The sequence below is a fragment of the Lonchura striata genome, chromosome 2 (assembly GCF_046129695.1).
Source record: "Lonchura striata isolate bLonStr1 chromosome 2, bLonStr1.mat, whole genome shotgun sequence".
NCBI classification, from domain to species: domain Eukaryota; kingdom Metazoa; phylum Chordata; class Aves; order Passeriformes; family Estrildidae; genus Lonchura; species Lonchura striata.
The window spans coordinates 38,738,563-38,759,293 of record NC_134604.1 but is presented as its reverse complement, the minus strand read 5'-3'; the positions used below and the strand labels follow the sequence as shown (position 1 = coordinate 38,759,293).

Here is a 20,731-nt window from a genome sequence, read left to right as displayed (position 1 = left end):
TTTCTGAGTTCCTAGAGAACAGCTGCATGACATTACTGAGGAACTGAGTCTACAGACAGTTCATTAACTGGTGGCTGAGGAAACCAAGTATGATTCCTTTGTGCTAGTCTTTTTCTGTGTGTCTGAACAAGGCTTCCCTGACATCCACCACCCCTCCCCAGCAGAAACATCTTGACTTTTCTCAGACCCACTGCTCAACATATGTGGGCCGCAGGAACAAAGGTTTGCTCTGACTCTGTGCACCTTTTAGTGGGCTGTGTATGGCTCTGCCAGTGTCACCCAGGGAGATAATGATGCAGGACATGAGAGGCAGGCACTGAGTATGCACCAAAGGAGGATTTAATGGTGCTCTATTGTTTGCTGAGCTGTGATTGCCAGGGAGAAGCCAAGACACTGGGGACTGGCTCATCCGCTCATTGTTGTGCCTGAGCACCAGCAGAGTTTTCTTGGGACCATGAATGAGACCTGGCAAATAGCACAGAAATCCCTTTTATTCCACTGGTGAAACATGAAAGTAATGCTCTTCCCAGAAGGGAAATTATATAAATTCTACAGTTTCACTTGCAAACTATTAGTCAACTTATATCTTAGCAATGTGACTGTGCTGTATCATACCTCTAATTTGCTGTAAAGCTTGGGCCTGATACAACAGCCCCAAGCATCAAGATTTTTATTACGTTCGTATAATTTAGTAAGTGGAACACAAAGTCAGGGTTCGAACCCACGACTTTCTTACTTTTGGCATTGTTAAAGGGTTTCAAGATGTCACATAAATGTTTCAATAATATTAGAGAAATAAATAGCTTTTCCCGCAGCATAATAAAGATGAAATCATTTCTTACCATTATCATCACCGGAATCAGACTGGAAGGAGCTGAGGGACTGTACTTCAGAGTTGCTGCCTTTATTACTTCCTGAAAAACAGGTCACTTCTTCAGCGTCATCAACCCCTTTACCTTCATTGACAGCAAAGACAAAGCAAAATGGTACTCTCTAGGTATGCACATGTATCTATTTATACCATGGACACATTTTAATCCTGCCTTCTATTATCTGAGTCAGAATAAAATTATTTCCTTCACACAGAGGACATGACCTCTTCATCAAGAAGGCAGTTGGTGAAGATACCTAGACTTTTGAAATGTTTGAAGGCCAAGGAGTCTTTCAAGTGGCTGACAACACTGTAATCAAGGAAGAAACATCTGTATTCAATATTGTCTTTTTAGATTACATGTCCTCTCAAAAGCAATGAAAATGATGACTTAAGGAATGTGGTATAAACATCTTATACAAGAGATTACAGTTACATTTATCTTTACTGTTCATTTCCTAATTTAAGAGCCTCATTAAAGGCTCATTCAATGCTCAGTAAAGTTACTGTGCATTTTGTTATTCATCTCAGTGGCCCTTGCAACACATTTTAATAGTACCATCACTGATATATAATAGATTATGCTTCAATTTACATTGCTTTTCATCAGGGGCATACAGTCCTCACAACTCTACTGTTTAGAAATGTAACTGAAACCTGTGGTATAAATTCTCCTGTAATTAAGTTATATATAAATAAACACATTCAACTACACATTATATGGGCAATAATCAGGAACACAAAAAGTTATCCTCCATTGTAAGCACTAAGATACCTGAACCAATTAAAAATGAAGAAGGTCAGGTGCTATCAGCATGACAGTACAGCTCTCTCTACCTGCCAGCTGTAGGTATTTATACCCAGCATGGCACACCTCCACATGGTAAGAGCTGATTTGCTCCTGCTGAGCAGCAGGATATGGAATTGATGAAGTGAGTGCTGCAGTAACAAAGCTGCACTGCCTTCCACTCCATGACAGCTGAAGTTTGTATTCCTGGTATGGCCTCATGGTGTGCAGAAATTCCTACTAGTACCAGTAGTGCCTGTGGCACAAACATCCAGGATAATATAGAACAGAGCATGTGTGAGGGCTAGCGTGATGATGCTTTCAAGTCAGCATAACTATATTTGAAGTTTAAAAGGTCAGACACAACACAATCCTGAAATACAGCCCAAATAAATGGAAATTAATTTAATTTCTCACTACATGACCTTAGCCAGTGTGCTGCTTTGGATGAAAATGTGCATATCAGGGCACAGGTCATAAACTCTGTAAGGCTGGAAAAAACTGCCAAGATCATCGAGACAATCTTTGACTGAACATCATTATGCCAACCAAACCATAGCATTAAGTTCCATGCCCAATCATTTCTTGAACACTTGCAGGAATGGTGACTTTATCACCTCCCTGGGTAGCCCATTCCCTGGGTAGACCACTCTTCCAGAGCAAAAATTCTTCCTGATGTCCATCTTGAACCTCCCCTGGCACAACATGATGCTGTCCTCTTGACCTGTTGTTAAATTTCTCTCTCTATTCCTCAGTTCCTATTGCTTTCAGCTACAGGACTGGTGACAGTTTTGGTTAAGGCTGTGTTGCAACAGAGTTGAAGATCATATAATCATAGAACACTTCAAGCTGGAAGGGATATTAAAATATTATTTGGTTCCAATTTCCCTGCCATGGGCAGGGAACCTTTCACTAGAGCAGGTTGCTCAGAGCCCCATCCAATCTGGCCTTGAATACTTCCAGGAATGGGACATCCATCCCTTCTCTGAGCAACCTGTTTTAGTGCCTCACCACCCTCACAGTAAAGAATTTCTTCCTAATAGCTAATCTAAACCTACCCTTCTTCAGTTTAAAGCCATTCCTCACTACAGGCCCTTGTGAAATGTCTCTCTCCAGCCTTCTTGTAAGCCCCCTCCAACAGGTACTGGAAGATGCATTAGGAAAAATCCTTAATAAGAGAAAACATCTTTAAAAAAATAATATATGGTGAAGCAAACATCTCCCAGTCCATATGGCATGGTCTGACTTGCAAGAGTAGATGATGCAGGGCTGTAACTCTATCCCAGAAAACTAGTATTTCCTGCCATGACAGAAGATGTGAAGTTTGCTGTAATCTCCAGCAACTCACTCAAGAAATGGAGGGAGCACTGTGTTATCAGGTGAGGAAGCATCAGAGCACAATAGGGTAAGCACAGGGATTGAAAATTCCAGGATGACTCTGATACTGAAAGCAGACGGGAATGCAACGGCCTGAAAAGGTGATCCTATACATTAAGCCATACGTGATTTTCTGCTTCACTTCACAGACACTGAAAATAAGGAATATTAGTTCATTTCTCACTGATGTAAAACAGGATTGCTTCTTGCAGAAAGTTTAAATATTTTTAACACCCTTGAGAAACAAACAGCTTGAACCTAACAGAATCTACATTTGAGAATTCTGCCACAAATTGTTTTTTTCCAATAGAAAGATGATTGCATTGTATCATTGAAAAATGCTAAGAGCACTTACTCATATATGCTTTCTGAACAAGTGAAATAAATGCTTTTAGTCATACTTCATGCATAGAAGAAGTCTTGTATGCCTGGCTTAATTATAACCTTTCAAAATTAAACCAGATCACTTCTTGGAAAAATGTAACAATTCACATGTATTAGGCTGGAGCACTAAGAGTACCTGTGCCACTGTACCTGCTGCACCCTGAAGGCAACCCTTACTGCTGGCAGGGAAAAACGAGACCTGCACACAGTGCTACTTACTTTCTGTCCCAGCATCCCATGTGCTCTTCCTGATGGAGTCACAATCGGAGCGACAGGGAGACACGGCAGGCAGGTTTGGAGCTACACTGCACACCACCACCCCTCTCCTGGCTGTCAGTATTCGAGGGGACTCCGGATGAAACGTTGTCATCTCCTGGTGCTCCACACCAAGCCCATCCACTATCTTGTCCAGGTTATTCCGTGAGTCACTCTGGAAGCACGGGGTATAGGCCATTGGCCTCACTGGCACCTGTGGAGGCCCAACCTCTTGGTAGATGTTTCTGCTGTCCCCACTGTTCCTGATGTTCTTGAATTGGATGCCATTGCTCTTGTTGAGCAGGGCTGCAGTAGCTGGATCCTGAACGAGTGTGATGTTGTTGCGGGAATAGTTCTTCCTGAAAACTTTCTTGCGGAAAATGATGAAAAGAACGATTAACACAAATATGACAAACAGGACCACAGCTATTCCTATCAGCTCCTCCTTGCCAACATAGGAATGTCCAGCTTGTATATTGGGAACCACCACAGGGCGAAGACCACAGTATTGACCCACATAGCCAGGGGTGCAGTTACACAGAAATGAACCAAAGATGTTGACACAGGAGCCACCGTTTTCACATTCTTCTCTTTCACACTCGTTGATGTCCTCTTCACACCTTAAAAGAAGAAATGGAGAGTCTGGAATCTTGAGAACATCTAAGAAGCAGTTCAGCTTGTGTAGCTTGTGCATCTTGTCAAAGTTGTGCCATTAGTTGACATCTTGTGGTACTTTGCAAATTATTATATTATTATCATATTATTTAATGGCATTTAATTTTTTCTACAGCTATTCTATGGGTATTTAAAGACAATAAAATAGAAATATCAAGAAGGAAATAAGACTTTAAAGCATCTGATAGATATCAAGAAGGAAATAATGCATCTGATAGGAAAAGGCACCTTGATCCTAATGAGGCCTACTGAATGTAATAGAGAATCTGCTTTTTCATATTGTTTTTGGACTATCCCATGGGTTTCAATACAAAGTATTTGAGGGGGATTCAAGGAGAAGACAGTTGAGAAAACATTTAGCAAAAACATCAGAGCATTTCTTGAGGAGGAAGAGAAGAGGGGAGGGGAGGGGAGGGGAGGGGAGGGGAGGGGAGGGGAGGGGAGGGGAGGGGAGGGGAGGGGAGGGGAGGGGAGGGGAGGAGAGGAGAGGAGAGGAGAGGAGAGGAGAGGAGAGGAGAGGAGAGGAGAGGAGAGGAGAGGAGAGGAGAGGAGAGGAGAGGAGAGGAGAGGAGAGGAGAGGAGAGGAGAGGAGAGGAGAGGAGAGGAGAGGAGAGGAGAGGAGAGGAGAGGAGAGGAGAGGAGAGGAGAGGAGAGGAGAGGAGAGGAGAGGAGAGGAGAGGAGAGGAGAGGAGAGGAGAGGAGAGGAGAGGAGAGGAGAGGAGAGGAGAGGAGAGGAGAGGAGAGGAGAGGAGAGGAGAGGAGAGGAGAGGAGAGGAGAGGAGAGGAGAGGAGAGGAGAGGAGAGGAGAGGAGAGGAGAGGAGAGGAGAGGAGAGGAGAGGAGAGGAGAGGAGAGGAGGAGAGGAGAGGAGAGGAGAGGAGAGGAGAGGAGAGGAGAGGAGAGGAGAGGAGAGGAGAGGAGAGGAGAGGAGAGGAGAGGAGAGGAGAGGAGAGGAGAGGAGAGGAGAGGAGAGGAGAGGAGAGGAGAGGAGAGGAGAGGAGAGGAGAGGAGAGGAGAGGAGAGGAGAGGAGAGGAGAGGAGAGGAGAGGAGAGAATATACTGACTATGTAAAATTGTTTAGGTTGGAAGATAAAACAAATATTAAGAGGTGGGAGAAAAAAAAAGAACAGGAACCATTAAGAGAGAGAAGAATTGGAAAGAACAAGAGATAGTAAAATGCAGAGAAAAAAGTACAAACAGTAGACAAACCAGATGAGTGAAAAAAAGCATGTTGATGGGCAGGTTAGGATTTTCTGTGTCTACACCAAGTTTATGATCAAGGCAGGGATTTACAAAAATGACTGCAATAAATTAGCCTTTTATGTCAGGGCTAAGGTGACTAAATAATTGATCCATTTTCAAAACAAAGATTACCCAGAAGCTTCCACAGGTTTTACGAGATTGTTCAAAAAGCTGGCAACACCTAGGTGAAAACTGTCTTGCGGTAACATCCTGAATCAACAGCTTAGGAGGGTAAATTCAGAAAAGCCATTTCTGAGCATGCAAGTGTCAGGGATTTCTCAGCTGTCATTAGCTCAGACTTGGAATAAGGGCTAAAGTTTGGGTTGTTTTTTGTGAGGTGAATCATAGCTTTTGGTACAAAATGCCTGATCAAAAAGCCCACCATCACTGAGTCAAAAAGCTCCCACTGCCCACCTGGGGAGGGACACTTACGTTACTCCTGTCAGGCCATTTTTGCAGTTGCAGATGAAAGCGTTGCCGATGGGATCACATGAGCCTCCATTCCGGCAAGGATTTGGGAAGCAGGCTGTGATCTCTGACTCACAATTCCTTCCTGTAAACTGGGAGAGGCAACTGCAGTGGTACCCTGGGAGGTGAGGGACAGAGAGATGCAAATTAGACTCCTACCCCTGAGTATGTCTAAAAGTGAGAGGACCCATTTGGCTGCTTTGCACCGAAAAATAAATTGTATTGTGGGGGCAAGGGAATGTTTATACTCATTCTGGTTGGTCCATGTGGTCCACACTAATGCTACTGAAGAGTCTGTCTATCTGAGATACCCAGACAATCAGAGCTCATGTCTACAACCAGAGGCTGCACCCCAGACCATCCTAATTGCCATGATTCAGGTAAGAATAAATGTAATTTGTGAACACCTTTTAAGAAAGGTAACAAGAAATATTCTAGATCAAGGATGTATTTCCCAACTTTTTCAAAATGTTTACTGATAGAGGCAGTCTACTCTCCTTTTGGGGCTTCACCGATGAACAAATGCATCAGCTGAGAGCTTTTCCATCTCTGCCCTTTAAAAGGACAACACAAGGGGGATGTGACAGTAATAAAACACCAGTTTTATAAAGTGCATCATCAAGGCAGAAACGATAAGCTTCAAAATACCAGCTGACCTGGGCAATACCAGCCCTAATCAGAGCTGATTATGTTCAGTGTGTGCTACCAAATTCTGATTAATCACTCACTGCAATTCATCAGACATAGCAACAGTCATGTGGGGAGGGGACTCTGTTGGGGACTGAAGTCCCATTTCTATGATTTTTGCCAACACAGGGGCAACATCAAATTTACAAAAAAAACAAAAAAACAAAAAAACAAAAAAAAAACAAAACAAAAAAAAGTTTTAAACACATCAGTTCACCCTCCAAATATCAAATGGCAAATCTCTTTTTTCTTTTTCTCTTCTTGCAAGTTCATATAGCACAGTGCCATTAATAAAATCTTCGTTTAAGGTCACAAAGAAATCCAGTGAGGCAGCACATCTCTTAAAGTTGTGAACTGGATATGGAAGTTTGACTGCTTTTTCAATTGAAAAGAGCATGGAACACATGGGCTGTGAAAGCCATGAGATGGCTAAGGCAGTCCCTGGAAGGGGAAGACTCCTCAGTTACAGCTATTGAACCAGCAAAATTTTCCTGGACATCTGTAAAAAACTTTGGCTGATCTTTTAAAAAGTTTCTTATATAATCCAAATGTCCTAAACAGATGTGTAGGAAAGGTTCAAGCTCCAGTTATGGGGTTCACATACCTACGGAATCTAGCATATTAAGCAACTAAACAAGGAACCTTCCTGCCATTAATACAGCTGCAGTTAGAGCTGAAATGGTTGAGTGCAACTCAATTCAGTGTCAAAATTATTGGCAATCAAGCTGATGTAGTGGAAATATCATCTCTCAGTGGTGAGCCTCTTAAATATATTTTAAAAAACTTTCTATATCTATACATCTGGAAAAAAAACCCAAATATTTATTTTAAAAGTTACTCTTTCTGTAAACATGGCAGGAATTTCCAGCACAGTTACAAGGAAAAGAATTCATGGAAACAGTATGGAAAAACCCAGTGGAGGCATAAGAAAAACAATTCTCCATCAAGACTCCCATCCCACATCTTTTATGTCCTATACAGTTCAATTTGCCTTGTTCAGCTACTCTAATTGAATTCTTTCATGAGGACAAGCTTTTGAGAATAAACTTGGAACCAGATTTGCTGGCATACTCAGTCAAGAGTCCAATACTATTTAATTGAAGATAAATGAAATAGATACTCAAATATCATGCTGTTTCACTTTCCTGCTACAAGAAGGGAGACAGACACACTTTCCAAGGTTACAGAGTTAAGAAGATAAATTATTCAACTTCTGGGTTTCCCAGAAAGCATGTTTAGTCAGCATCAGTAAGGTGGGCTTATTTCTTTTTGTGTCTTAGAAATATCTCACTCAGACAATGTGAACAGCTTTTTGGACCTACAGTGATCTGGGTCTGAAGAACTACAAACCTGTGACTGTAGGTAGAATTCACAGCATGAATAAATAACGCTGTTTCAGTGCTTCCTTTTTATGACTGAACAGTGACATCTATAGTTCAAAAATTTACACTAATATTTTATATGGTTTTTACAGTCTCAATGAGTTTAAGCAAAAGGAGAATGTTCAATTCAAATATAAACCACTTTATTCATAACCAGTTCTGTCACCTTATGTAACAGCAGAATATATGTTATTCTATTTGTTATCTGATATTTTATAAACCTCCATAAATCTAAAGTGATTTTAAAAGCCAAATTTCTGTTGCTTTTTAACCAAGTTGTCAGGTGTCAATCATTTGTACGACACAGCCTTTGAATCACTTTCTTTTCTTGTCTTGTATTTGTTCCAGCTAAGTTCTAAGTTCTGTAATGTATTCTGTTTACATTTGTTCATGATAGAAAACCTGGGAATTATTGATTTGATTAAAAATGTATTTTTACCACCAACTATAAAGGAAACATGGATTTATGCATTTTATACTAAGAAGAGATGAAACTGAATGCACCAGATGGGTCAGATGGTCAGCAGTGTATGAACAGGACCAAAATAAAAATCTGCTTCTGAAAGCCTACATTTTTCACACAATTTGATTTAATGATGGTGGAACACGTCAGATATTAGAAGCCTACAGCATTCACTATAGATTCTAAGTCTAAGGATCAAAGTTAGAAATCAAGAAGACATTAAGACAAGACAGTATTAAATTACCATATTTATCACTGGTGTTTCCTCTCATTGGATACACCTGCCAAGTCCAATCCACTGGCAAAAGACACAGGATTTTTCTGTGACACATGTGCTCAGAGCTGCAGAGCATTCACCCGGGAGGTCTCTAACACAGCAAAGCATATGTCAAAATTCGTGGAGTAGGGAAGAGAAGAACTGATATGATGGCTCAGTAGACAGCATAAAGCACTCAGCCAGAAGACCTGCCAGACCTTTCAATCCTTCTCCAAACCTCCCAGCAGAGGCTGTAATTTTGCTGGCTACTGCATATTTTAGCCACATGGCTGTGGACAAAGGCAAAATTGTGAAGAAAACCCCTCTGGCTGTGAGTGCATATTGGGTCCAATAAAGGAATTTTATTACATTTTTAATTTAATATCCTGCTAATGTACCATTCATTTATTCCCTCTGGTTTAGAACAAGAATAACAAGCAAACTTCTCACATTCAAGGATGAGAAAAGGCTCAGTGTCCTGTCCTCTCAGCACGGGATGAAAACTCTCTTTTAAATAACGTAGGGCTTGATCCTGTTCACAATGAAAACACTGAAGTTTTGGAAATTCATCAGCATTTAAGATCATACAGTCCATCTGAGCTTCCTCCAAGATTAATGAATATTTAATTTCTAGAAATGTTGATCTGCACTCTCCAAGGCAAATTTTGTGATGTCACCACTGTATTTCTTCAGAGGGGACCAGTGGAAAAAGACACGAAGCTCTGGAAAACCCCACTGGAAAACTTCTAGGATGGGACCACAACATTCTCAGCATGTGCCACAGCAGCATGTGCCAACAGCTGATCTAAAAGCAACAACAAGCTACGAACAACAACACAGCCTTTTTAGGCAGTATCTACATTAACAAGTCCTGCAGAGCAGCAGCAGTGGGTCTGTGGACCAACAGCTGATGCTGAGGACCCTCACTGCGTGCAGCTCATGGCTTTGGGACTAGCATCTTCCACCAGGGAGAGATGATGATCAGAAGATTCTCATCAAACGTCATTCATGACCTGAAACATGATGTAGACATAGGTGTACACATTGTCTTGGTCTTATTGGTTGTTTTATAAGGCTTCTTTCATGTTCCTTCATCAATCTGAGTCACCTCTACATAGTTAAATCTCACCTTCTTGCTGCGACTCAAACAGCTGCTCTTACTGCTCTCTTGGCATAGCCCTATCCAAAGGAAGAGGTGTTTTTCACCCCAGACTTTACTGAAGAGCACCATGCAGTAAGACAGGACACTACACAGGCTCCCTGCCTATACCTGTGTTTGCTTGGCACTTAAGAAGGAGGCAGCAGCACAAGGCAGGCACGGTGCCATCAGCAGATGGGATGTCATTATGTAGCAAGCATCTCTGCTGGTAGCATTCCCAGCCTGAGCATCTGAATGTCTGTCTATCCCAAGGTTTACTTGGCTTTATTAAAGAGGATGCTCCGAACTGCTGCCAATTTTTTTTTTTTTTTTGAACATGTGTATGCTCCTATTTCTATCTATCCCATGCAAGACAGGCTGGCTTTTATCTGTTAACATGCTTTGGCTCTTCCATTTGTCTCTCTGTGTAGTTTCTCTCCCTGCTGTGCAGCTAGACCTGACAAACTCAATGTCCAGAAACAGCCTGGCTCTTGGCATTGACCACACAGTGTTACACACCAAGTTAACTGATGAGAACTACTGAAGGTGAAGAGGACCTCTCCCAGAATTTGCATTTTGGTAGGTCTATATCAAACCAGGCCACCTTCAAGTAGTGCTCTTCAGCCATACAGACTCCAGTTTAACTTATCTGTCTTCCAACAGATCATTGCCTGCTGCCACTTGTTGGTATGAAAATAAGCCTCAGTCTTTGCTGAACCAGTGCTTTCTGGAAAGATTGGCATGTACATGGTTTTACATGTGAATTCAAGAACAGATGCCTATAATCATTAGATATTAAAAAGATTAAGCGCCCCTAGAATTTCTAAAAAAGCTTTAAAAAATAATTGATGTGCATTTGGTATACTCACATCACAGGATGCTGGGTGTGTGAAAAAGCAAGACCAAGAACATTAGCAAGACCAGGTCAGTTCTGTGATTTTTCCCTTATTTCTTTTTTATGAACTCTCTGATTCTCAAAACCAGCTGTGAATAATGCTGCCAACAGCATTTAAAGCATGTATTAAACCCACCACCCAAGTGCCATGTTTCACTTTCTCCTCCCTTTGGATTTTAGCTCTGTTCATAGAAAAAAAAAAAAGAAAAAAGAATAGAAGAAAAGTGAAGAGTGGGGAAAGCAAAATGACTTTATGTCCCCACACTCTGCCCACAGTCCTTGACTCAGTAAATATTTCCACTCAAATGCTTCATGTTCAAATAAAATCGCCTACTCAAATAAGCCATTTACTTTAATCAAAGCCAGATGTATATAGGACTGATCAAATTAAAAGGAAGTAACTATACTTATAATTGCAGGGTTTACGAGCATGAGGTTGCTCTCTGTGGTTGAAAACCTTGGTGCACTCTTTGCATGCGATTACAGTAAAGCTTTCTATTGCTCAGATTGCTCATACTGTTACTCATGCAGATAAACATACATCTACTATTGGCAGCCCTGGAAGTGCCACACTATTATTAAGGTTGTGTGACATTTCCCATTTTAAGACCTCATATTCAGCAGCTTACAGCTTAACCGCACTTTAAACACTTGGTTGAGTTTTCTTGGGAAATTTCAGTTCAAAGACCCAAGCTGTTTCTGAAAGTCATGCTGTTCATCAGGTTTCAAAATGCTAACTTTCTTTAAAAATAGCTTTACTGACCCATACTTATGGATAGAGACTGAAAAATCTGGAAGAATGTGGCCTATACTTCAGGGCTGTGGTTTCCACTGTCTCCCAAGAAAATTGTCATAAGACTGAGTATGTATCTTTCTGCTATGAGTCTCTTGAGCTGTCAGATCCAGTGAGTGCTCATTCCCCTCTGCCAACCTCTATTTAAGCATGCATTGGATCTCCCCATGGAGTCTCTGGACACGCAGCCCCCCTCTTGCACCTCTGACATCGCCTGGCCAACAGTGCTGCCTGAAAGCAAGCAGAGGTCCATGGCATGGTTGCTTTCTGCTGGCTCAGAAACCAGAGTTTGAAAGCAGAGATCCCCATTCTGCTCTGTTCCATATGCAGAGGCCAGGCAGAAAGAGCCACTGTGGTCAGCTTAGCCCTGTGCCAGCCCTGCTTTAAGGCAGCACCTCTGTGGTGAGTCCTGAGCTCCGGGCAGCCTAGGCACAGCCCTGCCCTGCTCCAGGCACTGCGAGGCTGCTGGGAATGCATCCATCCAAGCCCTAACAGCAGCGGCATGGACACACTCCTAACAGCACTTCCCCAAACAGGGCCGTGCTATGACCCTATTCCCATCATCACAGGATGAAGTGAAAGGCAACTCAGGCAGCTCTTTATTTATGGTGAACAGGGCAGTAGGCATTTCTACTGAAAGGAAGATTTCAGGAACAGAGATAGAATACAGAATCTTAGATTCTCTATAACAGGAATACTGTTAGAGAGGTTTGTATCAGAGATGTGCAATTTATGCAAATCATATGCAAATCAGACACGTCCTCTTTGACTTCTGGTATGTAGCCAGCAACTCTTTCATGTTATAATGTTGGGTAACCTTTGCTTGACTGTTTTCTTCTTAAGTTAGCTATAAATCTCAGCTTTCTTTTTCTCTCTCCTAATTTCCTTGTAGGTTGTCCATAACTACAAGGATGCTAACATTATATGAAATCTGCTTTGTAAAATTTGAACTAGAGGGTATATTTATTAAAACAAATCTTATGCCAAATACTCTCTGTTTAGGAAAAGGAACATTATTCTCCAAAAACTGAAAAAGGAGGATAATATCATAGAAAATATTAGTCAAGAGATCCTGATGCTATTGAATGCCCTGTGATTGGGAAAAGGACTTTTGCATGGTATATTTTTGCATTCTTCCCCTCATCAAAAAAGAAAAAAGCTGCCATTTTCATGATTAAGAAAATTCTTTAAAAATTGAAGTTTTTCTTTTTTCTATTTTAAATTGAAGTCAGCTACTAACATCTATGTCAGCAAGTGCAATGGTTTATGGTTCTTAAAAGCATATTGCAATTTGTGGCTCTGCAACTAAGACTTGCAATGCTGTTGGACTCTTAGAATTTAATTATGTGGCCTTTCGGCATTTGGAGGACACCAAGAACAGAACTGCTTTGCCTAGTGGAAGCAAAAATGCCTATGCCTTCTCCTTAAGGGCTGGGCTGTAGAACCACCAACATACAGTCAGGGCCCATTGCACTGGAATTATGGCTTTATAACAATCCTTTATTTACACACACTGCTGAGACAGTAAAAACAGCAAACAGATTTTTTGACGGCAGGCAGCCAAAACATCCCTGCAGGGCACATGCCCCTCGCCGAGACAGGAATATAGGCAAGTTAAATCAGTTCTGTGACTGCCTTCCAGCAGCAAATTTTGTTGACCTGAAAATGGTATTTGCCATCCCAATACTAAGAGGGTCCAAGCTTCAGGGCTGCTTATTTCTCCCTTATGCTGTGTCTCCCCTCAGTTTGAATTGGCATGCACATGGTGCTGGGAAAAAAAGAATTACTGTAAGGAGTTCTGTTAGAAAGGTTTCAATTTACTCATCATGAGATTGCTGAGCAATACTGTAAATAGACTCAAATAAAATCAATAGAAGGAACTGTTCTCATGCTTCCTAGGATGTGAGACAAATGGTTAATCTCATTTATTAAGTAGGGACTCTGAATCAAAGCCATCATACTTATGTTCCCGTACATACTACAGCCATATTTCCTAGGGATTTCAATAATCATACTTAGCAATTCTTCCAGTGGCTGTAGCATCCTTCTGTCTCAGAATTGTTTTCTCTTGCCCTTGTTGTGCAGCCCTCATTTTCTCTCCTTCCCTTGGTAAATAAAGACGCTTAAGGACAAACACACAAGCAGCAACATTTCTCCTCATACCCCACAACACATCCTGGATTGCCAGGGCTGTCCTTCATTCCTGCGAACTGTCCTCCCATTTCTCTCCATCAACAGCAAAGCTGATAGCATCCCTGATGCATCATTTGTGATGGCATGGGAGAAGAAGTGGCCAAATCAAAGCCAGAGATCCAGAGGGGATGCTAGCTGACACAGCCCAGCATGGACAAACCATATTTTCAGGACTTAACTTTATAAGAGTGGGGCTACCCAACTGAGAAACTTATCACAGTTTTGCTCAGATCTCACCACATATCAACCTTGAACAAATCTGAAGTTTAGGCTTAAAAAATCTGTGTGGTGGAGGGGACTCAGGAAATATGAGAGTCAGGCTTAAACTAATGAAAACCAGAAATAATAACTATGGGTGCAAGAGAATTGCATGGACACATTAAAGCAGAAAGCCCTAGGATAGTGGTTAAATGCTCCATAAAATAAAGAGTTTAGGCAGGAACTTCCCTGGAGAACTATGACCAAAACTCACTGACAGTAAGTGGAGGGAAAGCTCTGAACTTGCAGAAAACCTCTCTGTTGAGCAACCTCCTTTTCAGAGGAAGTTTTATTCTGCCAGAAAATGTGTTCAATGCTGCGTGCTAATACAGTACGGGGAATTGGAAGGGAAACTCCTACACTGCAGAAAGAGAACTGCCCAAGAGGCAGTTCTACATGTGTGCCATTTGCTTTTCTGCTGCTAACATGCTGACTGTTCTGGTAAGTTGTGCACTGCAGTAAGTCACTGGTATCAAATGACACAAACCACCACATAACCGCTGGATAGGAAACTCCAACACAAGCACAGTCTAAATCAATGCCCTATAAAATTTGGATAGTATTACTTGGACCTTAGAGCACTCAGGCCTCCGAGAAAGCTGCAAAATACAGTTCAGGGGGGTTTATAATGAGCCCAACTTGCTATTTTCCATGCAGACATGTAATGGAATTATCCACTTCCAAAAGGACGAAGGTGTTTGCGGACAGCTCAGTAATTATTTGTGACAGCTTCGGAAACAGAGTAAGGCAACACTGCTGTTACATCTGTGATGGACATTTCAAATCACCATCTTTGTGTACAGCCTTCAATGCTGTAAGGATGCTGTAAATGGATTCTGAAAAATCCAGCTGAACATTACAGTAATTGTAATTCTATTGGTTTCTATAGAAATAGGATTATACTAACAGCCAATAAATCAATTTCCGCCTGGAACACTAATGCAATAAGAAGGGGCGCCATTTCACTGTTATTTATAGAGCAAACAGCTTTTACCCAATTTGCAATACCTATCAGAGTTTTATAGAGTTCATGAGATTTTTCAAGCATGTTGCTGCATTAAACCCTCTCTGGCAATAAATTACAGAGGAAAACGGGGAGGGGGAAGCCCATAAAGCAATGAAAGCATTTACCACCAGATGGCACGGCAGTACAGGTGCCGCCGTTCTGGCAGGGATGTCTCTCACAGGCATCGGGATACAGGACGCAGCCCAGCTTCAATTCCGTCAGGCCAACCACTTCTGCGAAGCTGCTGCGCTTGTTCTGGAGCGGCAGCTCGTTGTTATTTAGCACTACCGAGTCCAGGCAGCCCTGGAAGCCGCTCAGGACCTGCGTTGTCCTCTTGTCAGTCAGGCTGCGGACGTTATCCACTTGGACCTGGGCGCCGAAGTAGACGGAGCTGTCAGTGCTGAGCGTCTGGAAGTAGAGCGGGGCTTTGCGGCGCTCCACGTAGCTGTCGTCCAGGGACAAGCTCGTGAAATTGCGGTTCAGCTCCAGGAAGACCGAGTGCCAGCTTCCATCATTAACGGCCCTTCCAGAAATTCCCAGGATTCCTGGGCCACTTCCACAATCCAACTGGAACCAGAGTTTGCCATCGACAATCTGCAGGAGGAAAACAGAAATCAAACTGCTTCAGGCGCTCAGCTGTCTCATAATATGCTCTCACAGGGAATCTGGAAGCACAGAGAACTTCTAGACAGTCTCTGCAATGTTAAAGGTGCTCTCCTACATGACACCAAAACAGCCAAAAACTGTGCCTCAAATCATGAGCAAAAAAATATAGGGTGGAAAATATCAACTTACTTCGAATTTGCCCAAAGCCAATTACTGCAGGAAAACTAAAAATACAGAAAATCATACAGGTGCAGGACACAGGTGAAAACCTGGATAATAAATGTTTTACTGAACAGGATATGGACTTGAGGACCCTTGTTCTGCTGTTGAACAGCTGTGTCTCTCTCAGCAAGTCCAAGAGCTGTGATTCCGTTCCCAGTGGCTGATGTTATCAAAAGGATAGTCAGGGCACAAGATCACCTCTAAGTGTTTGAGAGGCTTGTGGCAAAGTCAATGGCCACACTTTCAGCTGGTGATGTTAGGTACTTTGCTCATGCAGACATCCTGTGCTTCTGTAACTTTAAGGAGTATCTCAACAAGGTGCAGATTTGCCCCTAAACATCCCGAGTTCAGCATCATTAATTAAACTGTAAGATACTCATTGACCAAAAGTCAGTTATTTCCCAAAGATGCAACAAAATCTGCCCTGTGTATACCTCACAGATGACATAAGATGGGTCTTATTTTTCTTTCTTTCCTAATATTTATGCCGGACTCATGGATTTAGAGAGTTTGTAGGGGATTTCTCACTCTCCCTCCTCTCCCTCACCCATCCCAAGTCCTCATAAAGAGAAAATCTGTGCTACCCTGCTGGAACAGGCAAAGTACAGAGTGAGGGAATGGATATAAAGTTCTGCTTTCCTGATTAGCAGTTTACCCAAAGATTTTAGATTTCTTGAACAGATGGCATTTAAGTTTAAAATGGCTGACAAGGTTGGAAATAATTTCTTATGACACATTAATTGGATTCAAGTTCTCTGAAAGCTCTTCTAAGTATTTTACTTTCATGTCATGCTCTAGGAAGTATTTATTTCTGCAAACCCCATTTCAAGACAGTTCTGTCCCATTATTTATCCCCCTGAAAAGTTCAGGTGCTGTGTCATTTTTCATCCTTCCAGGCAGCTCACATTGTCCTCTCGCTGGTGTATCTGTTACAGAGACTGACTGCTCCCCCCAGTGAGAGCAGAGTTTCCACAGCTGTCAGTGCAAGAACCCCACAGAGCTTTGGTGGCTTGCTGAATTTGAATGGCAAATGCAGATGTGAGAATGCTGCAGTGTCCATCTGCCTTTGACAATTTTTAGCCATTTCTAGCATTAACAGTCATGTTAGATGAAGACATCCTTTGGCATGTGACTGCGTGCTCAAACTCTCCTCAGACAGGTTCCCTGGTGTGGCTTGAAGGTAAACAGGAAAGTGTTAATCTACAGGAGCAGACCATGCTGTCATGCCATTATCAGCATTTTATGTCCTTGGAGGTTGACAAAAAAAACTACCCAGGGAAAAGCTAAAGGTAAAATCTTGAGATCTGTGAATCTCTGGATCTCGTCTCCTTTGCAAATCCTTGGTTTCTTGACTGGCTGACTCTGAACTGGACCTCAAGCCAAAACACACAGGACAATCAGGGGATAAACCACACCAGTCCTCTGCTCAGTGATTGCCTGGCAGCATGGACACAGAGGTGCTAAGCATGGGGCAAGCTCCCTACAGATGCCAGCTACCCACTTACTCTGCACAGTATGAGGGGGTGTAGAGGAGTGAATACACTTAGAAGGAGCCAAGGGAAGGTGCTAGAATTAGCCCCTGATATGAAGAACTGGCTGTTTTGCAATCTCTGATCTGTAGGATGTAATGAAACTGAGAAGAAATCAGATCTATGACTGGAATATGTGCTTAAGGGATTGCTTGATACTCCTACAGCTCAATCAAATAAGACTAATGGATGCATAGAATAATGAGTCCGGATCATTTTTCATTAAAAAACATTTTCTTAAAGGACTCAAAACTCAGCTGTAAACAGTTTCTGTAGATTGAAATTGGGTCTGTTAAAGCATATTCTCAGGAGGAATCTTGGTAAACAAGATGCCCTGATAAGCAGAGAATTTTTTCTCTCCAGAGATGGAGCAATAGTTTCTTTCCTCCCTGTGCAACAAAACAGTCCATGAACATTGAAGGTGCTGCTCAGAAAGTGTGGTCTGTCTCACCAGGAATACAAATCAAACAGAAAAATGCATGCCAACATATTACACTTTGAAAAACAGCCATCACTGGATAAGCAGATACCTTGCTGCTTACTCAAAAGGTTTTTTCCTATGGAAACTCTTCTACTGATTATGTATAATATACATATACCTCCCCTATGACTACTTATGCCCTGAAGGACCTACTGTCTGCATTTCTATTCCTCTTACTCACAGAACATGTTTTTCCAATTATCTTTATAAATACAACACCACATTTGAGCACCTGGGATAAATATTACACCATTTGTATACGGGAAACTATGATCTAAAAGATTTGCCATTAAAATATGTTTTATACATCTTTCTCATCCACTTTTATTTCTTTTTACCAGCAGATGATCTGACATACACAGTAAATATATATTGTCTGAAGGGTTAAGTTTCCTTCCTGTTATTGAAGAAACAAGAGTAACCTCTAACTAGGGTGAAAGATGGAAAGGATGGTCTGATGCTTACAGTACTAGCCTAAGACATGACAGATCTGTATGGGAATCCACACTCTGAAACATTCTTCCTCTGAGGTCTCAAGCAAGCCATTAGTTTCAGGTCTCCATCAGTAAAACAGGGGTAACGTAATTTCCCTACCTCACACCACTGCTTTACAGATACATACATTAAAGACTCCATGACGTGCCCAGATACCCCTAGCAATGGGACCATAAAAGCACTTTCATTAATCAGATGGTCACAGGCCCTGCTGTAGGGAGGCTGGGAGGAAGTATTGGTCCCCTGCTGGACCTTGAGAAAGAGTAGGGAGAACACAAAGAGCTGGCAAGGAGCAGATGCTGCAAAGGGCTCCACTCTTGACTACTTAGCAGCTGGACTGGCCAGGCAGGGAGGAGAAGGTTTTTCCACCTAAGAGGTAAAATTGCTGTCCCCACTCCTAAGCACAGAGAATTCAATCATCACTCAGCAATGAATCCCTGGTAATCCCTGGTAATAACTCGGCAATTAATGCCTGCGATTCCTTGTAGCCATTGAGATATCAGGGCCACTGCTCAGTCCTCAGAGTCCTTTGATTATATCCTGGACCTCGGTACCAAAAAAAGCTGAACTTCAAGCTGAGAGACATTCAAGCAAAAAATATGGGCATCCAATGAATACCCAGGGTCTTGTCCAGGCTCAGCAGTTATCCAGACAGTAACCTCAGTGGCATGGTTGGTCTGGTTGAGAGCTGGTAGCATCACTGTCAGTCCAGCAACGAATGTGTGGTGTTGTTTTTTTATTAATCTATGTAGTGCAACACTGCAGAAAGCCTGAGTTACTCCATCTCACAGCAAAGATATGCAAACTTTACAACCCCTCACCGGTACAGCCCATGGCACCAGCAGAGACCCTCTGTACCATGAGAGCAGAGAGATACTGCTTCATCCTAGCTGGGCAGAAAATTCCCACGAAGTTTCTACTTCCCAGAGCTTTCTAGGCTCAGGGTTTAGTTACAGTTTCAGTTGTAACAACTATGACAGGGAGGTTAATGTACACTTAAGCATATATGCCACAAGACTCCTCACCTGTAGAGAAGTTAAAAGAACAGTGAAGACTCCAAAAGCTGATGCAATCTGTTACATTTCAACAATTTCACTCAATGGGCAGAATGGAGCCAAACACATACTGTAAATTATATTAGAATATTAGTCTGGCTAAGATGTTTGGCCAACATCCATATTTGTGTATCAACATAGGTAATAAAATGATCAAATGGTTCTTCTGAGACCACCTCCAGCTCACATAGTCCATCTGCAGTCAAACACCATGGATACAGCATGCTGCCTCCTAATCTATCTGGGGAAATATTTTGTTAGCTGAATTACATTTCAGGTTTGTTTGTGTAAAACGGTGTATTTAATTAAAACATTACTTGTTTCAACTCCAGCCACAACTGGGATCATATCCAAACTTCAGTCCTATCCAGCATAAGCCATGCAGCAGTAATGCATTAAAATGTGTAATACACACTTAACTAAACCATGCAAAGTTTCACATTAACTGCCTGGACTGAAGAACATATGCTTGCCTTTTACTGTTTAGCTGCTATATTTCTTTACCTATTTTTAATCCTTAAAATTTCACAAAACAAGATGAATCACCATTATATTCCTTGGGGTAAAAAAATTGAATTTTCTTCTGCATTGGCCTTGTAATGCTTTAAATGGTTAAATCTTATGTTTCTGAATTAGCTGCTACATAGGTAAAAAGGAAAGGGTGGACATGAAATCTTTCCAAAGGAAAAAAAGCCAACATTGACCTGCATCTAATTTTGCTCCAATTGTTTTAAAAGCAAGAGCATGCAACAACAGCAACCAAAAAAAAAAGGGGCCAACCTCTCAAAATCAATGGATGAGTTGTTTTATTTGAAACAGCTGAATAAATAACACCCTTGTTTTATTATATCAATACAGTGTAGCTGGTAGGCTTTCAGCAAAGTAGTAGACAAGCAGTTTGCTCTATGGAATTGATTATTCATCCAGGAAGGACACTGTCCTAAGATTATGAAATATTTCCATCCCTGGAGTTATCACAAATGTATGAGCTTCCAAAATTAAGCTGGCCATTGAAGCACCAAAAAGCATATTGCAGCATTAATGTTTAAACAGACTGCAATGGCAGAGACTTGGTTGAAAACAATCAATGACATGCTGTGCCCAACAGCACAGGTGTTTCTGCCTGTCTTCCCACGGGCTCATACCTTGTAGGTTTAAATTTCTTCCACCTCTGCCTTTATTTGAAGCTCAGTTATGGTGCTGGGCCCTCTGGT

General features: G+C 41.8%; 1 protein-coding gene across 8 annotated transcripts in view; it reads right to left on the bottom strand.

Moving 5' to 3' along the window:
* The window catches only part of FAT3 (FAT atypical cadherin 3), a 396,477-nt gene that overhangs the window by 12,373 nt on the left and 363,373 nt on the right, over positions 1-20,731 (bottom strand). For 7 of the 8 annotated variants that reach the window (XM_021544996.2, XM_021544998.2, XM_021544993.3 and 4 more), the window contains 4 exons: positions 15,255-15,723; positions 6,023-6,176; positions 3,639-4,294; positions 843-956 (listed from right to left, as the gene is read on the bottom strand). In XM_021544996.2, coding sequence (XP_021400671.2) covers positions 843-956; positions 3,639-4,294; positions 6,023-6,176; positions 15,255-15,723 — 1,393 coding nt within the window. The remainder of the gene's footprint in view (positions 1-842; positions 957-3,638; positions 4,295-6,022; positions 6,177-15,254; positions 15,724-20,731) is intronic. The other variant, XM_021544999.3, reaches the window with a different exon arrangement.